This window comes from Acipenser ruthenus, chromosome 4 (genome assembly GCF_902713425.1).
Source record: "Acipenser ruthenus chromosome 4, fAciRut3.2 maternal haplotype, whole genome shotgun sequence".
Classification (NCBI taxonomy): domain Eukaryota; kingdom Metazoa; phylum Chordata; class Actinopteri; order Acipenseriformes; family Acipenseridae; genus Acipenser; species Acipenser ruthenus.
This window is the reverse complement of record NC_081192.1, coordinates 105,734,908-105,760,583: the sequence shown is the minus strand read 5'-3', so window position 1 is coordinate 105,760,583 and position 25,676 is coordinate 105,734,908. Positions and strand designations below refer to the sequence as shown.

General features: G+C 39.4%; 1 protein-coding gene across 3 annotated transcripts in view; it reads right to left on the bottom strand.

Moving 5' to 3' along the window:
• The window catches only part of LOC117399527 (xylulose kinase), a 69,466-nt gene extending 46,354 nt beyond the window's left edge, over positions 1 to 23,112 (bottom strand). Inside the window, exons 1-15 of one of the 3 annotated variants that reach the window (XR_009328591.1) lie at positions 22,970 to 23,109; positions 21,812 to 21,894; positions 21,466 to 21,535; positions 18,185 to 18,265; positions 16,138 to 16,224; positions 14,556 to 14,684; positions 11,423 to 11,488; positions 11,095 to 11,167; positions 8,540 to 8,658; positions 8,228 to 8,309; positions 7,789 to 7,829; positions 7,129 to 7,244; positions 6,525 to 6,640; positions 5,640 to 5,713; positions 4,830 to 4,926 (exon numbers count right to left, since the gene is read on the bottom strand). Coding sequence is in view for 2 of the 3 variants with exons in the window: in XM_059023360.1 (XP_058879343.1) it covers positions 4,830 to 4,926; positions 5,640 to 5,713; positions 6,525 to 6,640; positions 7,129 to 7,244; positions 7,789 to 7,829; positions 8,228 to 8,309; positions 8,540 to 8,658; positions 11,095 to 11,167; positions 11,423 to 11,488; positions 14,556 to 14,684; positions 16,138 to 16,224; positions 18,185 to 18,265; positions 21,466 to 21,535; positions 21,812 to 21,894; positions 22,970 to 23,023 (1,288 nt within the window). In the remaining variant the exon portion in view is untranslated. Of the gene's footprint in view, positions 1 to 4,829; positions 4,927 to 5,639; positions 5,714 to 6,524; positions 6,641 to 7,128; positions 7,245 to 7,788; positions 7,830 to 8,227; positions 8,310 to 8,539; positions 8,659 to 11,094; positions 11,168 to 11,422; positions 11,489 to 14,555; positions 14,685 to 16,137; positions 16,225 to 18,184; positions 18,266 to 21,465; positions 21,536 to 21,811; positions 21,895 to 22,969 lie in introns of all 3 variants that reach the window. The other 2 variants (XM_059023360.1, XM_033998774.3) reach the window with 2 other exon arrangements.
• Positions 23,113 to 25,676: the final 2,564 nt, after the last annotated feature.

Sequence of the window (25,676 nt, the reverse complement as noted above, 5' to 3'; positions counted from 1 at the left end):
CCGCATGATCTTACTTAGTTGTAGGACCCTGTATCACACCAGAACCCACTGAAGTGTTTTCAAGACGGGGTGATGTGGGTTGATTACAGAGTCAACACTGAAGTGTTTTCAAGACATGGTGATGTGGGTTCATTACAGTCACCACTGAAGTGTTTTCAAGACATGGTGATGTGGGTTCATTACAGTCACCACTGAAGTGTTTTCAAGACATGGTGATGTGGGTTCATTACAGTCACCACTGAAGTGTTTTCAAGACATGGTGATGTGGGTTGATTACAGAGTCAACACTGAAGTGTTTTCAAGACATGGTGATGTGGGTTCATTACAGTCACCACTGAAGTGTTTTCAAGACATGGTGATGTGGGTTCATTACAGTCACCACTGAAGTGTTTTCAAGACATGGTGATGTGGGTTCCTCATTAGGGTTCCTCCCTCCTTCACTGAAGCCTTTAGTTATTTTTGAGCTAATGAGTAGAGGCAAGAATAGTTTTTTCAAAAATTCTTGGTATTGGTGCAAACACGAGCAGGATGTCTTGCCTAGGGTTTGCAGGGAAACAAAAAAATGATGAAGCTATTATTTTTCATTTATTTATTTATTTAACCAGGAGATTTACCCATTGAAACCGAGGCCTCATTAACTAGGGGGTCCTGGAAAACAATACAAAGGACAATTGCAGTGTATAAAAAAACAATTACAATGTACAAAGAGCACACCAAATCATGTGCAGCATCATACAGAGAAAAGTCCTATCTATTTGTTAAAGTGGACTGAGGGAGAAGCACTGGCAGAAAGCGATCCAAAAGCAGTTTTAAAGATACAAACCAGAATGGTTTTTCTGAAATGTTCTGCAGTGCTGCACACAAAGCTGTAATTCACGAGTTACTGCATCTGTTTTATCTTTTTTGGTTAATTAAAGTAAGAACGTAATTAAGGAATGAATACCTGGAAATCGACTTTACCAGCATGCAGCCCAGTCTATTAAAATGTTAATTTCAAAAGATTTTTTTTATTTATTTTTTTTAATTTCTTCTAATTAGTGCCTGATCAATACAGCCATTGATTCCAGGGCTGCGTCGGTATGAAAGGGGTTCATTCTCAACCTCTCGAGGAAGCTGGGTAGATCACAACATGCACTGCAGACCCTAGACGCTACACAGCTATCTACCTGTAAAAGCAGCCCCCTTTAGCGAAGCGACTGTGTAAATAACTAGTTCTCTCTCCCAGATTGCGTGGGTGTTCATCCTGATCATGCCCGTTTCCTGTTCCATCGTCCACCACCCAACGAAAGTAACATATTTGCACATGCATGTTATATTTTTATTCAGACGGAAAAGTCAAATTGGTATTATTATTATTATTATTTATTTCTTAGCAGACGCCCTTATCCAGGGCGACTTACAATTGTTACAAGATATCACCTTATACATTATTTCACATTATACAGATATCACATTATTTTACATACAATTACCCATTTATACAGTTGGGTTTTTACTGGAGCAATCTAGGTAAAGTACCTTGCTCAAGTGTACAACAGCAGTGTCCCCCACTGGGGATTGAACCCACAACCCTCCGGTCAAGAGTCCAGAGCCCTAACCACTACTCCACACTGCTGCCACTAATCTCTATTTTATTTTAAACTATTTACAAAAACATTAGAAATATTCTCTATAAAAAAAAATACATTGAAAATACTTTATTTAATAATAGGTATTTTGTAAATAGTAAAATATGTTTTTCATTCCCACCCTTGGCTTAAAACCACTAAATTATTTTTTTATGTTAAACAAATCTATACTGCAGGCAGCAATGTGGGAGCAATGAGTTTCACTGCAGACCCTACAATCACTTCGGTAACACAGCTGAAACAATAAGCTTATATTGGATGCTCTACTTTTGAAGTCCTGTTTCTTGCTGCAGTTTTGAGGTCAGGATCATTAGCCTTCTGCTAAGACAGGGACCATCAATAACTCCGCTCTCCGAAAATGTAGGAATCTCTCCCTCAGGGTAAGGGCAATGAGAGTCATCCCACTCTGGGGTGTTGGAACAGACTGATTCACACATGCAACTGAAGATAACAGCATGGCTAGCAGTGCCAATTATCCAAAGTCTTGCAACAAAGGAGGCTGGAACAGTAATCAAAGTGAAACCTTCTTCTTAATCAACTGGCATTGAAAATAAGTGTGCCACCGCTCTCCTTACAGCGTGCGAGAGAGGACGTGGACAGAAAACCGGATTCCTTTCAACAAGAAAACCGGAAAAGCTGCCTGGGAAGATTCAGCAGGAAGGAGTTGTTCTTATTTACGTGTGACAAGTCACCCTAAAGTCATACCTTTGTGCTGATAATAGAAACGGTGCTTAGCAGTGATATAATAATAATAATAATAATAATAATAATAATAATAATAATTAGCACTGAGCACAAGTAAAAGCACTGACTTCACAGGACAATCAGCAGACTGCCTTAGACTGCTCAGATTTCAATAAATATTTTATATTCACTCTTAACCTCTTAGAATCTAGTAAACACACTTTTAAAATGTATTCTTCCTAACTTTATTATTATTATTTGTTTATTTAGCAGATGCCTTTATCCAAGGCAATTTACAGAAACTAGGGTGTGTGAAGTATGCATCAGCTGCAGAGTCACTTACAACTACGTCTCATCCGAAAGACGGAGCACAAGGAGGTTAAGTGACTTGCTCAGGGTCACACAATGAGTCAGTGGCTGAGCGGGGATTTGAACCGGGGACCTCCTGGTTACAAGCCCTTTTCTTTAACCACTGGACCACACAGCCTCCTCTCCTTTTTATTGTTACTTCAGTTTCTTTTCATTGCTGGACAATTCTGGCTATTTCAGTTTTTTATTTTTCTTAAAAATATTTCCCAACATAAAACCAATGTCACCTTACAATAATTGATTTTGAGTTTCAGTGTTTTAAAATAAAATATCAAACAGAACGAAATTTCAATGCACCATTTGTAATTCAGGAATATGAGAGAATTGGTCAGGGGTCTGAATACTTTTGCAAGGCACTGTATATATATATATATATATATATATATATATATACTGTGTATATATATATATATATATATATATATATATATATATATATATATATATATATATATATATATATATATATATATAATTTGTGGGCATAGAAAAAGTTGTTATATACACAGTGCTACCCTGTTATAACACGATCTGTGCAGAATCGGTTAGAACACAGTAAGGTCGTGACTCCCATTTCTCCCATAATGCAATTTTTGACTCTCAAACATTCCAGATACGTTAAGTGATCCTGGTGATGTCATCGTGAATTATGCTATGATAAATTGTAATAGAAACTCAAAAGAAAAAAAAGGCCTACAACACTATAATTTTGTTTTATTGCTGTTTTTACATTACCGTATTTAAATGCATTTCAGTTGAAACTGGGACATATAGTACTTCTAAAGCTCCTATGCTTGAACTGCATTATTTTTTTCTAAAAGTAAAAACAAATGTCCGTTAATGTGTACGAAACAATACAAGTGTGTAGAAACGTCCTTGGATTCTGTGTTATTTATTTACAGTTTATTATTAAAAATATATACATTTTAAATAAGAGTAGCAGTTTCTGACTTTCGGTTTTAACCGATAAAACCTGATAAAACACCCCCCATACAAAAAAATGAAATCAGTGGATAGCCAATAAACACCGGAAAACACCAGAAAAACTGTGGAGATGGTTCATCTATTCAAGTTGACTTTACCATTTTCCCATTAAAAAATAAAACCTACAACAAAAATAATAACAAATACATTTCCCAGTGCTGCTGGGCAATGTCCCGCCTTCCTGACTTGTATCTATCATTGATTCGTTCTGAATACTTTAAACCAGTGACAGCACATTGGAGACTGCGCTTGCAAGATTTTAAACAAGATCACAATCAGGAATGGAGGCTTGTTAGCGGGATTTAAAGCTGTATTACAGTTAAGATACAGAGGATTTAAAATGGCAAAAAATAAAAAAATGCCTACACACAAAAACCCCAGAAGAATGTGCCCATGACCATAGGGATTTCGTGAAACACAGCAAAGGAAAGAAGGTACAACTTAAGTATGCAAGTACTGTCGAATTACTACTATACATATTTTGACAGAAAAAAAAAACTTCAAGCATTTTGGAAAGTAACTGAAAACACTAATTTCATACAGTATATCTAAAACAAAAGCCCCCAAAAAAACGATTTACATAAAACTCGAAAATAGCTAAAAATAAGCACAGAAAAATACAATTACTAAAAACCGAAAAACAGAAGCCCTAATTCTACTGTATATATTGTAACGACCCGGGATTTATACTGTGGCAGGACTGGTCTACGGACCCTGTTGTTTGTTTGTGTGTTTGTCAGCAGTGAAGCGGCAAGCCCAGGCTGACAGGGGCCGGGAGTAATCATCCCAATAAACCCTGGATTCGAGAACCTGTAAACTGTGTGCTTCTCTTTCCTTCACTTTCGACTGGACCCTACAATATTAATGTGGCTTGTGGTCTTTGTAAATCATTTTGGGAACAAAAATGCCCATGTGTTAGACCAGAGGAAGAAGAGAAGACTGCCACACTGTGTCTCTGAGATTGGTAATCATGCCTTTTTCATATTGTTTGCTGATATTGAAGTTTAATAAAGCATCAGTATTAAACTGAATAATTGTTGTGTTGAGCAAATGGTGTTATCCACAAAATAAGACTCAGCGAGCCACTTAATGCGTTTGATGCCCACAAAAGAGGAGGGACCCTTTATCACTGACTAGTAAACTGTAGAGAGAAAGGATACTCACATATTTTATAGCCCAGTTTCTCAGCATGAGCTCTCTTTGCCAGGAACTGGCCCTCAATTAGAGCCCTGACCTCAACCTCCTCCGGGAAGCCTGCCACCTGAGCCAAACAACAAGGAGAAGAAGAAGGACACGTTCCTTATAATCGGGTAGGATATATGGAGGATGCTTGTAATATTGGAAAACAGTTACAAAAGAAGGAACTGTTAAAGAATCATGTGACCACACAGCATGGGAAACTAAGTGGCATGAATGGACATCGGAACATCTGTTAATAAACATGTAATTGAGAGATTTACAGCTTTAAAAAGACAATAAATGGACTGCTTACCAGTTTCTAATTGCAATTAAACCCTGGTAATCAGGCTTTATCTTTGTAGTTGACCATGTCTGTCAACTGCCAACTACCAGAGGGTAATGCCCGCTAATCAGGGCTATACACTGTATTGCTGAAGTAAAAGCTAGCGCCATCGGGTGACCAGCTACTTCGAATGGTTTTCTTTTGTAGTGCTGGCAATACACAGTAGCTATGCACTAGATCAGGGGTGTTCATCCACGGTCCTGGAGGGCCACTCCACTCCAGGTTTGACAGGTAAAATGATATAATGAACTACTTCAAGGTCTGGATGGAGGTTTAATTGGTTCAACTAAACAATTTAGAATAGGGTTGGAACAAAGACCAGGAGTGGAAGGGCTAACTTTAGCCACCCCTGCATTAGATAGTGTTGACTCTTATTGCTGTTGAAGCTCCTTAACACTGACTGCATACAATATACAGTAATAAAACCTGTTGAACTGTAGCGCTGGTCTTACCCTGTCGTTTTCCCCATTAACTCTGTGAACCCCCACGGCTGCTGGGGTAATCTCCATTACATCAAAATAAATTCCTGAAACAACACGAGAGAGTTCTGGTAAGATGCATTCATCTTGATGGGCTCAGTCTTTTAGAACGTCTTGTAAACTCGATTGTCATTGAATTCCTTACGTTTCTTTCAGTGTTTCTAAATGCAGCACTTTGAAGTGTTTACTAATTACAGATGATTCTCTCACCTCTGCCTGTGACTGGCAGCACTAAGAGAACAGAGCAATCTCCTCCTGAAAGGGTACTACTGTTTAATATGACTGTCAGGAGCTGTTCTCATCCAGGGGTGGAGACAACACCAAACCCTGGCGTAAAAGAATGCAACCTAAAACTAATTTCACCACTGAAGAAACTGAGAAAGCTCTAGTCAAAATGTCAAAGGAAAACACCCTTTCACGTTACAAACTGAAAAATAATCTACCTGCCAGACTTAAACTGCCTTAAATTAAATACCTGCTGTGTTTATTTCTAGGGTTGTAACTTTAACAGCTTTTTTTCAACTTTTGAAAAAATTGTGAAAAGAAAATCAGCCCCTAAAGGAATTTATTGAACAAATAAAAATAAAAAATACAATTTAAATTAATTCTGAAAGTAAAACACCACTTGACAATTTAAGAAAAACAAACTTCAGGGGGCATTCCAATGCTGTCAGTCTTCTTAATTAAGCATGTTTTGGCACACAGTGCTGTAGCTTTAGTGCTCTAGACACCTTTACCTGTAACACCGCATTGCAGAACTAAATTACCCAAACGTTTTAGAAAATAAGGCTAAGACACCCTTGAATGAACCAAAGCTAGAACTGCACCAGGTGACCTAAATGAAACACTTGTCTTTACCTATGTTGCCATTATTCCCAACAGGTGTGGCCTTCAGAGCTTTTGAAAACTCTTCCCATGATCCTCCTGCACATTCCTCTCTGATTCTCTCTCTGGTAAAGGAGCCATTTTTAAAACTAGAAGCAACAGACACAGGACATGGTGTCAGAGAATCTTAACAAGCACGGAACAACCACCTTGAAGCAGAAACACACAAGTGACACAAACAGCAGGCTTGCTTTAGATTTAAACACTTCCGCCTCTGTACTTTGGGGAGGGGGAATGTTTTCATGCAAGGGGTGGTCAATAAGATTACAGTTCAAAGGCAATGCGGCGCATAAAGGGCCAGTGCCAGCCTAGCTCTGTGCTCAAGTGTAAACGGATGACTCAGATGATAAGAATCTTTTAATCGGATTGACCCTAAGCCAGCTCAGGTCCGGGTTGTAAGTGTACACACACCTAGAGAGTGGTGAGAGCTGCAACACCCTGCCTGATTTCATACTGTTTCCATTTGAATGACTCGGACGACCGTTCAATGTGTTTTATCTGTTACTGTGCATTGTATTTCATTATAATATAATGGAATGTCATTCTTCCAAAGGAGAGGGTTTTAAATAAGCATTACCATATCAATGCCATGTAGGCCTGGCTATCAACTGGATTGCAAAAGATATGTCCTTCCACTGTGGGTCTGGGGTCCTGAATCCATAGGAAGACTGTGTCACTGGTGCCAAGGCTGATCTATTTCAACAGAAACACAGCATCCCTTAGCAAACATGCACGTGACAGCCATATACAGCGGTCCACACACCACCAGAGTCAACTGCATTTTTACAAGACTGGAATTAAACATACAATATAGTTCAGTTGTTTTAAATAATCATCCAACATTTCATTGTTGCAGTACTCACAAAATGTATCTGCTTAAACTTTAATATACACAAAATATAAAGCTGCAGAATCGCACAATTTAAAAAAAGAAAGAATCTCCCTTTGCCTATTGAAACCAGCTTTCCATTTGGGCATTCTAGAAGCCAAACAGTCACATTTCTTTTTGCTTTACTTCTGATTTTCTCCTCAGTTACGAATGTCCCATTATTACTGTTACCACACGGCCGTGCTTTTACCAGTGCGAGTCAAATGGTGAAACTGCTATGCAATAGGAGTCTTATTTCCATCTCTGCATTCTGAGATAGTGACCCCGGACTCCTCTGCGTATCTGGCATGGAAAGAGCAATGACCAAACAGGACCCTTTATTAATTCATTGGCAGTGTGTTTACTCACTGCAATGTCTCCTTCCTGGAGTCTCATCCCTGCCAAGGACCCTGGGCAAAACAGGACAAGAAAAATTCAACACAAACCAGCTCTCTCCAGTCCCCAGTCAAGCTGCCTGCATTCCCCTTTAACTGTCTGCTGTTACAGTGTTTTAAAAGAAGGCAGAGGGGTTTGCATTATATCCCCTTCAGTCACTGCATGTGTAATTGTACTGTTAAGTTTCCTATCCTACCCCCCCCCACCCCCCCACCCCCCCCCACACACACACACACCCTGCCTTTTAACAATCAGGCATCATTTTAAAACAAAGACAAACAATTAAGGTATAGAAAATGAATCCCTAAAAATCAGGCATTTATAACTTGTATTAATTAATGTACTTGTTGAAGTATCACTGGAAACCACAAGGGGGAGCTCTAAACCCATTAAGACATGGCTGGATACTTACCTGGGTTGTCCCCTGTGAAAGCTATTACTTTACAGTCTGGTGAGAAGCCATAGCGCTGGACATAGTATGACGATACAGAACCCTAGAAGGGAAACCAATTAGGATTGGAAATGAGTCCCTGAACATTCATCTAAAAGGGCATGTTCACAGTAATTGAATGGAAAAATATAACACATTGTATCCAGCACACAATCCTCTCACACCGCACACAGCATACATCCTGTTTTAGCATTGTTTCGGAACACATGTCCAGTGTGTGCAGTTTCTGGTGTATTCGGTGTAAATGAGATTTCATTTTTGTTGCTCGCCTACCAGAACTGCCACTGAAGGCAGCGGGGTGCCCAGTTTCCCTCCCAGCCCAGGTGCCACGGCTCCCAGGCAGTGCTGTGCCCACTCCTTCTTAGAGATGTCCATTAAATTCATCCCAGAGCCTGGCAACAAAGAGAACCACAGCAAACTACATGCAGCAGTATTCAGACAGGCACGGCTTACAACTGAGCTTTGCCCAAAAGGGTCATGCATATATATATATATATATATATATATATATATATATATATATATATATATATATATACACACACACACACACACACACACACACAGCTATGGTCAAAGGTTTTGCATAACCCTATAGAATTAACAAATGTTGCTTCATAAAGCAAAATGAAACCTGCAGAATAATGTTATGTGTTAGCATATTGAATTACATAGCGCTTTGTAGTTTTCCACACACTTAAAGAAAGACTGAAAAATCTACTGTACTGTACAAGTATGGCTTCCGGTAGACTTTTGCAATTCAGTTTTGTTGTTTCTTTGATTATATGATGTTAAATAAAAGATCTAAACTATGTTTATATAGGTTTTTTATTATTATTTATTATGTCTCAATCCTATAATTCTAGGTGATGCAAAACTTTTGGCCATACATATATATTTCTTATTCTTGAAAAATAACAAGTTTACTGCACTGTTTACTTTTTGTTCTACACAGCTGAAGAAGCGCTTTTGTCCAAAAAAAATATTTGTTATCATTTAACATCCCAAAAAAATAAATAAAAATATATTAATTTAATAGATAGATAGATAGATAGATAGATAGATAGATAGATAGATAGATAGATAGATAGATAGATAGATAGTAGCAAGCAATTCATGTTAGTTTTAATACTGGAGTGTGACAGCAGAGCCACCCACAGCCCAGTTCTGAACCCTGTAAAGCATTGCTGGGTGGAGTTATAAGCAGCTGAAACTGATCTGATGAGAAGAGTGGTAAAAGACTCCTCCCAATCGTGCAAGTCGTCCAGAAGCTGTGATAAATCCAGAGATGGTCAGACCAAACTGAGTGTCAGAATGCATTCTGAACAAGACTGGTGCAGCCTGGGAAGGTTTGGCCGGGACACCTGGTCAGTGACTAGCCCTAGACGATGTCTTCCTCACCCTGCGGGAGTGTAAAGGCAAGGCAGCATTCCCTGTGGGTGCCAGCCCAGAAATGTGTGCCATTCATTATATCAACTCACTCAATGATGACTTAATTAGATTGAATCATCATTCAACTAACAACGTGTGTCTAAGTGCAACTGTATGCACATGAGTCTATCAGCTTGTAACGTTTCCTACAATCCTTCATCTGTGTTATGCTATTGTTAGGTGAACTTGCTTCCCACTCTGTATATCCCTGTTAAAGGCCAGTGTGAAAACGATAACTGGTGATAAATCAAAACACTGTCAAAATCTCATACGTGCTTCTCCATATCTGGTCAAGCATTTATGTAAAATGCCTTTGCCAAGTTCATTATAAGCTAACAAATTCTATTAGCAAACATGCTGCTGACCTAGTTAAACAAATACACTGGCACCTAACAAACAGTTCTTATCTTCAGCACACACTTACTTTAAATGGCACTGGGTTACATGGTTGAGTGATACTTGCACAAAACAGCCATTCCATAAATACATATTGTGACAGGGCAGAGCCGCACACTGGGGAAGGTGTGGTTGTGGCTCTTAACACAGCCACAGGTTTAAATGGTTGTGTTTGTTGTTTTATTCATTTAATTAAGGACACCTGCTAGTAATTTAGGCAGATGTATAAAAGCAGGTCTTAATGTGTGTTAGTTTGTCTGTGTTAAGGCGAAGTCCCGGGGAGAGACCTGTGTTGGACCTGAAAGAGAAGATACTGTGTTAAATGCTTGTGTGTAGAAGGGTTGGGTTTTTGGTCACCGGTAAACGGCGTAGCTGTCCAGTGTTAGTTAAGAACTGTTTAGTTTAGCCTTCCTTGGAGGAGTTAAGACTTTTGTTTTGTTTTTTCATGAGAATAAATATACAGGCAACATATCTATGGTCCAGAACTCATTTTACACAAGAAGACAGAGCAAAAGGTCCCGAAAGTGGCAAAGCAATCCACAATATATACACAGCAGTGTTCAAAAGACTGAAAACAACACATGATTTAGCATATTCTTTAAGCAAGGACCCCTTGCTTAAAGAATATGCCAAATATTTTCATGAGTAAGACATCTCACAAGTAGAATGGCCCCTTGAAATGTTCTCCTTTTTCTAGGAAAGCAGCACAGCTGGGGATGGGGAGTTTGTTGCTGGATAACTTCACTCATACTACTTGCTCACTAAATATCTCTGTATCCCTGAATAGAAAACCGTCTTCTCTTCAAAAACATGCAAGCGATTTTAATGAACAGTCTCTCCCACGAGTGCTGGGCTACCCCTAAATACCTTCGTAACCCTGAATATATAATTGAATAGACAGACAGAGAGAGATAGGCCACATAGGCCAAGGTGACCTTATCCTCCTGCTCTCAACTTTCACATCATGTCAATGAAGAAGCATGTGCAACATAAACACTTACCATCACTGTAATCTATAGCAGCATAGTCCCCAAGGAACAAGGAAGCAGCAAAGCTACTGACCAGGGATATTCTCTGCAACAGCAAGAAAGGAGAAGCATGCATTAACATTGCAACTGAGGTGCTCAAACTAGGTCTCCGCTCTCCACGGACCACATTTCAAGCCACTGTTCCTGAAAAAGTGGCTCAGTGTTCCCTCAGCTTCAGAAACTGAATTTCTGTAGTGAGGTGATTTAAGAAATGACAACTATGGCTGTCTAATTCTACCTCAATCTATAAATTTTTTAGGAGACCAAAGAAATAACACCTAAAGATTTAAATGAAGGTCACCTCTGTTTGTTTGTAGTGTCCAGGATCTGTCTTCCAAATCTTTGCAATCTGATTTCCAGTGAATCTCTGCAAAATAATCAAGATCAAAAGCCCTGTGTTTTTTTTTGTTCATGTTTAATGAAGGATTTCATGGACTGACGAGGAATGTTATTTTAAATGATTGCTGTCTGGATTGACCCAGTTATTTTCTTGTTTGTACAGCTATCTGCTGTGTAGCATTTTTATCTAGCGATTAGTGATACTGTACTGTGCAGTACAAGTGAACCTTCCTGGTCGTCTGAACTTCCTGCTTCTTCAGGATGAAATGTATGTGTTACTATCTGAAATCCCTGAAATGTATGTTACTATCTGAAATCCCTGAAATGTATGCGTTACTATCTGAAATCCCTGAAATGTATGTTACTATCTGAAATCCCTGAAATGTATGCGTTACTAACTGAAATCCCTGAAATGTATGTTATTATCTGAAATCCCTGAAATGTATGTTATTATCTGAAATCCCTGAAATGTATGCGTTACTATCTGAAATCCCTGAAATGTATGCGTTACTATCTGAAATCCCTGAAATGTATGCGTTACTATCTGAAATCCCTGAAATGTATGCGTTACTATCTGAAATCCCTGAAATGTATGCGTTACTATCTGAAATCCCTGAAATGTATGCGTTACTATCTGAAATCCCTGAAATGTATGCGTTACTATCTGAAATCCCTGAAATGTATGCGTTACTAACTGAAATCCCTGAAATGTATGCGTTACTAACTGAAATCCCTGAAATGTATGCGTTACTATCTGAAATCCCTGAAATGTATGCGTTACTAACTGAAATCCCTGAAATGTATGTGTTACTAACTGAAATCCCTGAAATGTATGTTACTATCTGAAATCCCTGAAATGTATGTTACTATCTGAAATCCCTGAAATGTATGCGTTACTATCTGAAATCCCTGAAATGTATGTTATTATCTGAAATCCCTGAAATGTATGCGTTACTATCTGAAATCCCTGAAATGTATGCGTTACTATCTGAAATCCCTGAAATGTATGCGTTACTATCTGAAATCCCTGAAATGTATGCGTTACTATCTGAAATCCCTGAAATGTATGCGTTACTATCTGAAATCCCTGAAATGTATGCGTTACTAACTGAAATCCCTGAAATGTATGCGTTACTAACTGAAATCCCTGAAATGTATGCGTTACTATCTGAAATCCCTGAAATGTATGCGTTACTAACTGAAATCCCTGAAATGTATGCGTTACTAACTGAAATCCCTGAAATGTATGTTATTATCTGAAATCCCTGAAATGTATATGTTACTATCTGAAATCCCTGAAATGTATGCGTTACTAACTGAAATCCCTGAAATGTATGCTTTACTATCTGAAATCCCTGAAATGTATATGTTACTATCTGAAATCCCTGAAATGTATGCGTTACTAACTGAAATCCCTGAAATGTATGTTACTATCTGAAATCCCTGAAATGTATGCGTTACTATCTGAAATCCCTGAAATGTATGCGTTACTATCTGAAATCCCTGAAATGCATGTTACTATCTGAAATCCCTGAAATGTATGCGTTACTATCTGAAATCCCTGAAATGTATGCGTTACTATCTGAAATCCCTGAAATGTATGCGTTACTATCTGAAATCCCTGAAATGTATGCGTTACTATCTGAAATCCCTGAAATGTATGCGTTACTATCTGAAATCCCTGAAATGTATGTGTTACTAACTGAAATCCCTGAAATGTATGTTACTATCTGAAATCCCTGAAATGTATGTTACTATCTGAAATCCCTGAAATGTATGCGTTACTAACTGAAATCCCTGAAATGTATGCGTTACTATCTGAAATCCCTGAAATGTATGCGTTACTATCTGAAATCCCTGAAATGTATGCGTTACTATCTGAAATCCCTGAAATGTATGCGTTACTATCTGAAATCCCTGAAATGTATGCGTTACTATCTGAAATCCCTGAAATGTATGCGTTACTATCTGAAATCCCTGAAATGTATGCGTTACTATCTGAAATCCCTGAAATGTATGCGTTACTAACTGAAATCCCTGAAATGTATGCGTTACTAACTGAAATCCCTGAAATGTATGCGTTACTATCTGAAATCCCTGAAATGTATGCGTTACTAACTGAAATCCCTGAAATGTATGCGTTACTAACTGAAATCCCTGAAATGTATGTTATTATCTGAAATCCCTGAAATGTATATGTTACTATCTGAAATCCCTGAAATGTATGCGTTACTAACTGAAATCCCTGAAATGTATGCTTTACTATCTGAAATCCCTGAAATGTATATGTTACTATCTGAAATCCCTGAAATGTATGCGTTACTAACTGAAATCCCTGAAATGTATGTTACTATCTGAAATCCCTGAAATGTATGCGTTACTATCTGAAATCCCTGAAATGTATGCGTTACTATCTGAAATCCCTGAAATGTATGTTACTATCTGAAATCCCTGAAATGTATGCGTTACTATCTGAAATCCCTGAAATGTATGCGTTACTATCTGAAATCCCTGAAATGTATGCGTTACTATCTGAAATCCCTGAAATGTATGCGTTACTATCTGAAATCCCTGAAATGTATGTGTTACTATCTGAAATCCCTGAAATGTATATGTTACTATCTGAAATCCCTGAAATGTATGCGTTACTAACTGAAATCCCTGAAATGTATGTGTTACTATCTGAGATCCCTCTCTGGCTTTTGTTGTTTTTAAACCTTCAAAAACCCAGCCAGCCTGTCATATTTTTTCCCTGTCAATTCTGAAACTGACTGAATCAAGTTGTTATTTTTTTTCCCCCTATTCTTCCACACAGAATCTGTATCACACCAAAAGAACACCACAGCAGCCTTGGCTTGGCTTAACAGTAAGTAATACTAAACTTCCACTAATTCTCATTAATAATATTTTTGAAGCCAGGTGACTGAGGACACATAAAAGCTTGATCTATTAATAAGTAATAATAATAATAATAATAATAATAATAATAATAATAATAATAATAATAATACTTTGAAGTAATAACATGGAAAATAAATGACGTATGCCTGAGACCTTATTATATCTGTTTCCCTGGTCCCTGATTAATCGCCTACCTCATATGCCCGAGACCCTGTTATATCAGCAAGCTGCTGTGCCCCTCCAAGCGCCTGCTCCAGGTGCTGGCACTGCTCAGTGGTGCTGGAGTCCATCCAGACAGGGCTGTCTGTCACTGCAAAGCAAGACTGTAGGGAAACAGGCTCAGTCAAATCAAGCACTCAAATGTTTTGGATAGTTCCTACATCGCTTTATCTTCACACTGGGGTGAGAGTGGGCACCTACTGTATCCATATCATATCACGATTGAACAGGGTTGGGGTCAGTTCCTTTTTTTCAATTCCAATTCCAACTCCTTTTAAAGAATTGACCCCAACCCTGCTGACGAAGCCACTAAACAGAACCTGTGACCTACAAAAGTAAATCCTACAAGCATGGATACTGGCCTTCGATCAGCCAACCCACTCCCCTAAAACCACTACCTGCACACACCTTAGCATTTCATGCTGAATGAGTGGTATACATTTATACAATAAGCTGAGATATCTGGCATCAAAAAACGCCTGTATTTGGCGGTCCACACTCCTCAGTGAATATTTCTGTGTCTCTGTTAAAGACCACGTTCTAAGGCCAGCGAGGAAGGTAACTACTGGAGCACGGATCCACTCCAGGCTTAACATGCATAATGACATCATCTGCCTACGCATATTTACTAGTACAACCAATCGGGGACAAGCTCTTGTGTCACAGGTCACCCTGACATAGATTCTGAAAACCTGGTGCTAAGGAATGCACAGCCCAAGTTTCACCACAATAGGATCCAGAGTTCGAGATATATCTAAAAATGTAAATAGCTGCACACATACATAGTCGGGCCTCCACTACACCTCCCCCTGAGAACACTAGTCATGAAATGCCAGTTACTGGTCTGCCTGTGTCTGACTTGAATGAACAGCCAGTAACGGTAGGAACCTGAAAGGCTGAAAGTTGACAGACCAAGCTCAAGGTTCTGTCTAAAAAGACGGTAGCGAAGAGGCCATAAACAGGGCTGGAAATGAATCTGCATCGAAGAACAGTGTGTTGACAATGAAAGTAAAGATCCACCAGGTAAAATAATTCCTGAATTAATTGATTTCATATAAAAGTTGGACAGATTTTATTGTTATTTATTTTAAAACTATTCTTGTGGTATAAACAGAATATTGACTGATCGTTCATGGTATACGGTTTTTATTCACCTTAGGAGGATATCCTTACATAAACAACTACTGGGACCTCCTCCTGCGGCGAACAAAGATCCTGTATTCTAAACCACAAAACCACCTCTACTCCAAAAAAACAAAAAAACAAAAGTATTCATAGATAAATAAAAGAAACTGGATTTTCAAGTTGTAGTGTGTTGCATTTCAGTCCAGGGTTACTGCTTCGCCAATCACTTGCCAGCTTGCCAGTACCAGCCACACACAACATGTGAACATACATCTCCGCCATGGCTGGAGTTTTGATGCAGCTGGTGTCTTTTCATTGAAGACATTCTAAAGAAATCGTGCAGCCCTATGCAGTGTGTGTTCAATCATTTACCAGGAGCAAACTAAACCAGCTTTACTTGGCATTCCTGATAGAAACCAGTGCCAGCCCTACCTCCAGTAACTCATGCAGAGGCTTATCAGGTGACATGTCCCGGAGGATCTGACGGGAGCCTTCTTTCCAATACACACTGCCATGTTGCTGTAAAACAAAACCTGGGGAGTGACAAAATGTCATATACGCAAATGGGACAAAACATCAATATGCAGCCCATGCTTTGTGTAAATGGACATAGGGTGACTCGTAAACAAGACTATTGCAGAGCATGTCTGAACCGAGCTCTGACGATAGTCTGACCTGGAAACACATGTGTGTCATCATGCGTTTTTATTTACTCTGGTGTGCTGTTTATGAATCACATAGGGTTAACATATGATTCTATGTTCACCGGGACAGTTTGGGACTAGGGCTGTCAGTTAAGCCTCCAAATAGCAATCGACTAATTGGGCACACAAAATATAATCGTTCGCAAAAAAAAAAAAGGTTTAATCCCGAGATGTGCGAACCGGTTCCTTTAAAACCAGGTACCCACTTCCTGCTTTGAAACAGATGAACCGGATACAAATATCAAGGATCCGGTTCCAGCGAGTACTGTTATGTTTTTCATAAAACAGATTATTAAAAAACAGAACAATTAATTAGACTTGTAAATTCTGTCAAAAATAAATTTGATAACTATAATGGACATATGCATATTTGGAAAAAAACTTGAAAAAACCTGCACTTAGCTAGACTATATGTTTAAAACCTGCACTTAGCTAGACTATATGTTTAAAGCCAGCACTTAGCTAGACTATATGTTTAAAGCCAGCACTTAGCTAGACTATATGTTTAAAACCAGCACTTAGCTAGACTACATGTTTGCGTTTTGTTGTCCTTGTTTTGGACTGCTGTCTGACTGCGGCTGTGATGAGTTTAGACGTATTTTTTGCTCTATGGTTGTTGTGGTCTTTCTAATGCTTTCTATGCTGACTGTAGCACTCCTGCTTGTTTATATCATGTATATAAGATGCCACCCCCCTCCACCTCCTTCTGCTCACACACTGACATGCAGACGTGTTTTTCACAATAGTTTGGGAACCGGAATCGGACTCAAAATACCCGGTTCCAATGAGATTCCAAAAATCCCCTCAAAAGCTCATCATTCGTTTTATCAGCTGTGGGCGGCACTGATTGTACTTACATGGACTAGATGTGGTCCTCAATGAGGAAACACAGACGGAGCACGCAGCCCAGTTTGAAAAAAACATCAAAAACAGTATTATTCCCAGGTTTAACAGTTCATTTTGAAATGCCAAAGAAGCGCAAACTATATACAGTCCGTTTTCTTTAATGTGCACAATTTATTTACATGTTGTTTGCCAGTAATACACGCTTCTCGTCCTGCTCTGGATCCAAGGAGGCGTGATTTTTGTTTACATCAGAGGGGCCTACTTACAAAGCATTTTTAAAACTGATTCGCTGGTAGGATGGGACCAGCAAATCAGGTGCTAGTTAATGAGCAGGAAAAGAACAGGCCCACTGCTTGTCTGACAGAAATACTGCAACTAGCAAGGCGCCTTGTTTCGGTGCAGTTTCGTTGATAAACTTAAATAATGCTATTAACTATACACCTTACAAAACGTAATTATTTAAATCAATTATCCAGTGTTTATATTGATGTATATTGTGAGGAATGGAATCGATTGAAAAATCAATTTTCGGTTTAATAGTAGCAGACCTGTTTGGGACAGTTCAGACTTTTAAATTCATGTCGCAATGCATTCTGGTACATTTTACTTGTCTCAGGTACCTTTCACTTGTTTCTTTTCTTTACTACACTTACCAGAATGCATTGGGGTGTGAGTTGAAAAGACTGTCCCAGTGAACATGGAGTCATATGGTCACCCTAGAACAGATTCATCTCCATTTTAAAAGTCACAATTGGCATGACAACAGATGAGACACACTTTCATAAAGAGTTGGTAGGTGCTTCTGTATCAAAGTTGATAGATTCCGATGGCAATCAATGAGGTGTGGTCACCGATCACTCCAGAAATAACTTTCTTTTTTTTCTGCTTCTGCAGAATTGATAAAAAATACTTTGGTAAGTGGTGTTTACCTGCCCACTTCCAGACAAGGCTTTCACAGAAGAGAAATCAAACCCAGAGGCCTTCATCTTACCCAGGATCAAATCTAGAGCCTGAAATTAAAAACAAAAACCTTTTTTAACACATTTTATCAGCCCAATATTCTGCCCAACGGTTCCTCTCAGTCGCAAGTATTGTTTGAAGACGAAACACAGACACGTGGTTGAGAGGCTCTTGGTGCTTGGCATTGCCACATTCGGAGGGAAATGGAAGATTTTCTCCCAGGGCAGTGTGAGTGGCAGCTATGACATCACTTTGGGAGACCCCCAGCTGATTATTGTCCTAGACAGTGCTGGTCAAGCACCCTGTGGACATTAACACTGACTGGTGTGGTGGCCACAATCTACAGACGTGCTCAAATTTGTTGGTACCCTTACAGCTCATTGAAATAATGCTTCATTCCTCCTGAAAAGTGATGAAATTAAAAGTTATTTTATCATGTATACTTGCATGATAAAATGTCATAGAATAAAGCAAAGAAGCTGTGAAAAGAGATGAATTATTGCTTATTCTACAAAGATATTCTAAAATGGCCTGGACACATTTGTTGGTACCCCTTAGAAAAGATAATAAATAATTGGATTATAGTGATATTTCAAACTAATTAGTTTCTTTAATTAGTATCACACATGTCTCCAATCTTGTAATCAGTTATTCAGCCTATTTAAATGGAGAAAAGTAGTCACTGTGCTGTTTGGTATCATTGTGTGCACCACACTGAACATGGACCAGAGAAAGCAAAGGAGAGAGTTGTCTGAGGAGATCAGAAAGAAAATAATAGACAAGCATGGTAAAGGTAAAGGCTACAAGACCATCTCCAAGCAGCTTGATGTTCCTGTGACAACAGTTGCAAATATTATTCAGAAGTTTAAGGTCCATGGAACTGTAGCCAACCTTCCTGGGCGAGGCTGCAAGAGGAAAATCGATCCCAGATTGAACAGAAGGATAGTGCGAATGGTAGAAAAAGAACCAAGGATAACTGCCAAAGAGATACAAGCTGAACTCCAAGGTGAAGGTCCGTCAGTTTCTGATCGCACCATCCGTCGCTTTTTGAGCGAAAGTGGGCTCCATGGAAGAAGACCCAGGAGGACTCCACTTTTGACAGAAAAACATAAAAAAGCCAGACTGGAATTTGCTAAAATGCATATTGACAAGCCACAATCCTTCTGGGAGAATGTCCTTTGGACAGATGTGTCAAAACTGGAGCTTTTTGGCAAGTCACATCAGCTCTATGTTCACAGACGAAAAAATGAAGCTTTCAAAGAAAAGAACACCATACCTACAGTGAAACATGGAGGAGGCTCGGTTATGTTTTGGGGCTGCTTTGCTGCGCCTGGCACAGGGTGCCTTGAATCTGTGCAGGGCACAATGAAATCTCAAGACTATCAAGGCATTCTGGAGCGAAACGTACTGCCCAGTGTCAGAAAGCTCCATCTCAGTCGCAGGTCATGGGTCCTCCAACAGGATAATGACCCAAAACACACAGCTAAAAGCACCCAAGAATGGATAAGAACAAAACATTGGACTATTCTGAAGTGGCCTTCTATGAGTCCTGATCTGAATCCTATCGAACATCTATGGAAAGAGCTGAAACTTGCAGTCTGGAGAAGGCACCCATCAAACCTGAGACAGCTGGAGCAGTTTGCTCAGGAAGAGTGGGCCAAACTACCTGTTAACAGGTGCAGAAGTCTTATTGAGAGCTACAGAAAACGTTTGATTGCAGTGATTGCCTTAAAGGTTGTGCAACAAAATATTAGGTTAGCGGTCCCATCATTTGTGTCCATGCCATTTTCATTTGTTTTATTATTTACAATATTATGTTGAATAAAAAATCAAAAGCAAAGTCTGATTTCTATTAAATATGGAATAAACAATGGTGGATGCCAATTACTTTTGTCAGTTTCATGTTATTTCAGAGAAAATTGTGCATTCTTCGTTTTTTGTGGAGGGGTACCAACAAATTTGAGCACGTCTGTATACCAAGGGGGTCACACATTTAGTAATTATTCACCTGAACTCATTAAATCTATAACCAGACCCTGAAGTAGCTTGTTTTTTCATTTTAGCAGAATTGGCCATCCTTGTTCTTTCCTGGCCAACAAAAATAACCTTTAAGGGAGGCAAACAAGAACGCAAGCTGACAAAATACCCCAACAGCAGTGAAATAGGCTGAAGTAAAACTGCATAGAAGTTACCTTTACCTACTGCTGGGAGATGCTGGAGGGTGTGTGTGTGCCTGACTGCTTTGGCTGCATATAACCCTGTGGCAGGGTGAAGGAGGGGAAAAGGAGTGAAATCTGACCTGCCAACATGTGGAGCCATGAGAGGGAGTAACTCACACAACCACACCAAGATGGAGCATGCCTTAAGCATAGAGTTCAGTTGTGATGGCCATCTTGGAAAGGTCAGAAGCACAGGTGTTTCGGGTTACGCTAATATCAAATCCGGATTAGGTCTCAAGCACAACTGAGTAACGGCTGAATGTGATGGACCGATGGAGGCGTGGTCAGGGATACAAAAGGGGAACTGTGGGGAGATCCCCTGGGAGGAGTGGACGGTGGACGGTGGAACGTGCATTATGCTAACAGCCTGTCTTGTGTTTCCTGGATCCAAGCCTATAGATCCAAGAGAAAGATAACTGGAGACTGGAGAGAAGGCGAGAGCGCAGCCAAAGCGGTGAGCAGACACACAACCACTCGGGAGCAGCACGGCCTGACTGGGATTAACAAAGAAAGAACTGTATTATATGTATAAATAGTGTGTGTGTTTGAAAAATACACTGTGTGTTGCACCCCATATAAGAGACTCATGTGTGTTATTTCCATCACGAACCCCTCTTTCACAAACCCCTCTCTGTTGGCCACACTGAAAAACAGTCACATTACAAATACTGTATAACATCTTGGTGTGAGGGGTGGAAAAAACAAAGACTCCTATTGCATAGCAGTTTCACCCATTCCAAGTTTTACTACGAGCTTGGTTTAGCCACAGCATATAGGTAACAAGCTCAGATGTGTCTTATTAAACTCATAGTGAAACCAGGAATGGATCAAACTGCTATGCTATGGGAGTCTTATTTCCATCCCTACAATGTATTTATGCTTATTCCAAGGTAAATAAAACCCCTACTCGCTGTGGGACGTGTTCAAGAGGCTCAGGTCAGAGTCTTTATTAGCATGTCTTGGGGCATGTGATGGCAAGGATTGGCAGATTTACTGTAGATTTGACAGATCATGGTAATATTGAACTTTACCTTGACCCACATGAGTACAGGGGAGGTTACAGTTAACCTGTCACTGTGGACATGAACACCGCCCTGGGTCCTGCAGAACAAAGAGAGATACACTGTATAATAATAATAATAATAATAATAATAATAATAATAATAATAATAATATAGAATAAAGAACACTGATTAAACACTGGTTGTTTTCATGGAGTGGTTTTGAGTTTGAGGCTGGTTTCATTCAGAAGAGGTCCCCCATGTCTAAATTGTACTTATTGGAAAATGTTAAAACAAGAGCTAAATAATAATTACTGCAATAAATGTTTAGTGTCAGCCAGCGAGTAAGAAGAAGTTATGTATTGACTGTACTTACCTGTATTCAGGAAGCTCTGTGTCAAAATGCACTGCACTCTGATGAACAATGGTCAGGTTGTCATCAACAGCAACCACTTTCAGCTATGGAAAAAATGATTTCAAAAACACGTAACAATGGAAATCTGTCCATTACTTAGAATGTTAAATTCACACAGTACAGTATGCCATTAACTAATAGAACTGCAGGGATGGCAATAATTCTCCTGCTGCACAGCAGTGTGACCAGTTCCAGGTTTTACTACCAGCTTCATTAGCCGCAGTGTACAGGTAACTCAGGTGTGTCTTATTTAACTCATAGTAAAACCAGGAATGGATCAAACTGCTCTGCAATGGGAGTCTTGCTTCTATCCTGATACTGTACAGAAGAACACAGCAGTTGGTGGTGGTGTTTAAGGCTTTATTGATGTTTTTCAGAGTATGGTTTAATTTCTTTTAATATTTATTTGATTGTCAAGTAGTGTCCAACGACTATGTTACATTTTAGCCTATGCACAAACAAGCCTTGTTGAAAGTCCAGTTGGTATGTATTCCCTGTAGTTATAGTTGATCCCTCCTAAAAAAACATGATACTCTGTGTCACTCTGGGAACTCCTGCAAATTGAGTATTTGCAACAGGACGTTACAACTGCTACACATTTAAGATTAGATTAATATTGCCAGAAAAAGAAAAGAAAATATTCAATTGTACCCACTCCTACTCCGTTTTAAAGTTAACTGATTAAGTTCAAAGTACGGTACAAGAAGACTACAGCCAGGAGTGTGCAGCTTACTCTGTTTTGGTACAAAGTGCAGAGGCCAGTATGGGGACGAGACAGCTCCCACTCCACATACAAGTAAAAACTGCACGCTTTTTACAGAAAATATACAGCACCTTTTTTTGAGAGAGAGAGAGAGAGAGAGAGAGAGAGAAAAGATGCTTCTAATTTTGTTTTGTAAAGCATTAAAAAAAAGAAAAAGAAAAAGAAAACGTATCTATAAACTTTCAAAAGCCCCTTTTACAAACTCGCATTGTAGTAGATCACATGAGCAAACACAGCGACTCATTCCTTCCGCGTGTGTAAACACCGAGTCTGCTCCGGTATGCATTAGTCAGCGTAAACCGTGATTTATTATTATTATTAGTATTATTATTATTTGAACAAGTGCAGCTACATACCTGTTGGGTGCTGAAATCAAATCCCAGGTAGCAGCGATCAGACGGTAAAGCCATTTCAGTTTGAATGCACCGTACAGGCTTGGGTAAATGGATGTCAGTCACTGCGCCTGTGTCAGCGGAAACCAAAGAAAAAAAATTAAAGGAGCCGCTGACCAAAATGTGTGGATTTTATTTTTTGTTACACAGAGTTCAATATATAAATAAGTGCCGTGTAAATAATACTCCTATTACATAGCCGTTTCACCAACTCCAGGTTTTAACACAAGCTTGATTTGCCACAGCATATAGGTAACAAGCTCAGGTGTGTCTTATTAAACTCATAGTGAAACCAGGAATGGAACTGCTATGCAATGGGAGCCTAATTTCTATCCATGAATCAGCATGATATAAATTAATCTAGTAATCAAGTGACCCTCATCTAGGAGTCAGACCTGGTCTTCAAACCCTCTGACCCTCATATTATATATATATATATATATATATATATATATATATATATATATATATATATATATATATATACACTCACACACACAATAACGTGTGCAAATAATGTGTCAGTATGTGCAAAGCTTGTGAGAGAGAGAGAGAGAGAGAGAGAAAGAGAGAGACATAGACAGAGACAGAGAGAGGAAATAAAGGCCAGTTTAGAAGAATTAGAGGAAGGAATGGGTGTGTACTCTAAACCAGTGCTTCCCAATCCCGGTCCTGGGGACCCCCTGTGTCTTCTGGTTTTCATTCCAACTGAGCTCTCATGTGCTTAATTGGACCTTTTTAATTGTTCTCAGCTCCTAAAAAGTTGCAGATTTCAAGTTACTTATAAAATGTTAAGTAATTGAGAACTCAGTTGGAATGAAACCCAGAAGACACAGGGGGTCCCCTGGACCAGTGTTGTAGTGACGGCAGAAGAAATTAGGAGGAAACAGTGTGTAAAATAAATCAATGCTCTTTTTATTAAACACACACACACAGGACTGGAACTGACGACATCCTGACCAAACCAGGCCACCGTATCTAAATACTGTATTTGCAGACCTGGTTAGAGACGGGTCTGCACAGACTGTATTAAAATAATAAACAAAGTAATACATGTGTGTAAATCAAGCATAAAACAGACCAAGCCACACACAACAACAACTATTTTCAAGGTCCAGAGTCCAGGACCTTGTCCCCTGCCACCCGGCTACAATCATTCGTAACCACCTCCTTTGAGTTCAAGTTGGATGTCCTTTTGGTACTTCAGTGGTGAAAACCCTACTTCTGATGCATTTAGGCAGTGAGCAAACCAAACTTTAGTGCAAAATCATCCTGTATATAAGATAAGCTGTGTTTCAGGCTAATCGCTTGTTCCAGGTGCAACTGAGGCAAGTCTGAATGGCTACTGTGTCACTGTTCACAAACTCCCTATATCAGTTACCTCAATAAACCAGCTGTGGGTAGTCGGAGTAATAGGGAAGCTATTTTAATTGTGTTTAGACTCTTCTGTGCTATCAATGTATTGTTTGTTGATCTTGCTGCTATTGTTTAGAACCCTTTACAGGTTAGGCTGCTTGTTAGGCTAACATAACTAGACTAAATGCTTGCTAACTGTCTTAGATTTGCTCCAGGTACAACTGAGGCAAGTGTGAATTGTTACTGAGTTCATGACTCAGTAAACCAGATGTGGGTAGTCTGACGTGGCCAGTGTAGCAGGAAAGTAAATGAACAATGTTTGCTGGGAAAGGTGACTCCCTTTTGCTAAACGCTCTAACTCAATGTCAACACACATTTGCACTGGGGCGCTGGCTTTGTAAATGAAATTGCTGTGCATTGATATTGAAGATGCAATAAAAGTTGTTTTTTCCTGTGGGAAATCAAGCGATCCATGAAAAGCTGAGCAGTAAATGATTGAAAGTAAAGGTTACAGAATGTAAGCCCTATGCAAATACTGTGTCTAAATAATGTACTGCTCCCCTGTGCTTGCAAAGCTGCAACCTGGATATCTGGGATACATGTGCTGTTTAGATTAGGGTTAGTAATAGAGATTCATAAACATGCAATGTCAAGTTAAAACATATCGTGTGCACTGCAGAAGGGGGCCAGATCCACTTGTGGTTTATTAGCTCAATGTACAGTACTGGACTTTTTAACTGTCCCTTCTGAGGCTGCTATCTGGCATAGCAACGTATCAAAACAGCAAGCAGGTGCATTGGCTTACTAACAATGTGTTCTTTCTGACCGGCTGCTTGCCTCCCCTAATTGTGGACATGCTTTGCAGCCAGTGACATGCTTTGACCCTGAAGATGAAGTGACCTAGAAAGTGAAACATACTGAAAGTAAGGTGTGTAGTGTGGTCCAGTGGTTAAATAAAAGGGCTTGTAACCAGGAGGTCCCCGGTTCGAATCCCACCTCAGCCACTGACTCATTGTGTGACCCTGAGCAAGTCACTTAACCTCCTTGTGCTCCGTCTTTCGGGTGATACGTAATTGTAAGTGACTCTGCAGCTGATGCATAGTTCACACACCCTAGTCTCTGTAAGTCGCCTTGGATAAAGGCGTCTGCTAAATAAACAAATAATAAAATAATATAACCCAGTATGGCAAGTGCACAGAACATTCAACTAGGGAAGAATGTAGTCAACAGTCATACAGGTCGTACTAGCTTATTTAAAACTGAACAGGAGAGGGGGGTCACTGCAGTTTTAAGATGCAATGTTCTGTGTAATACT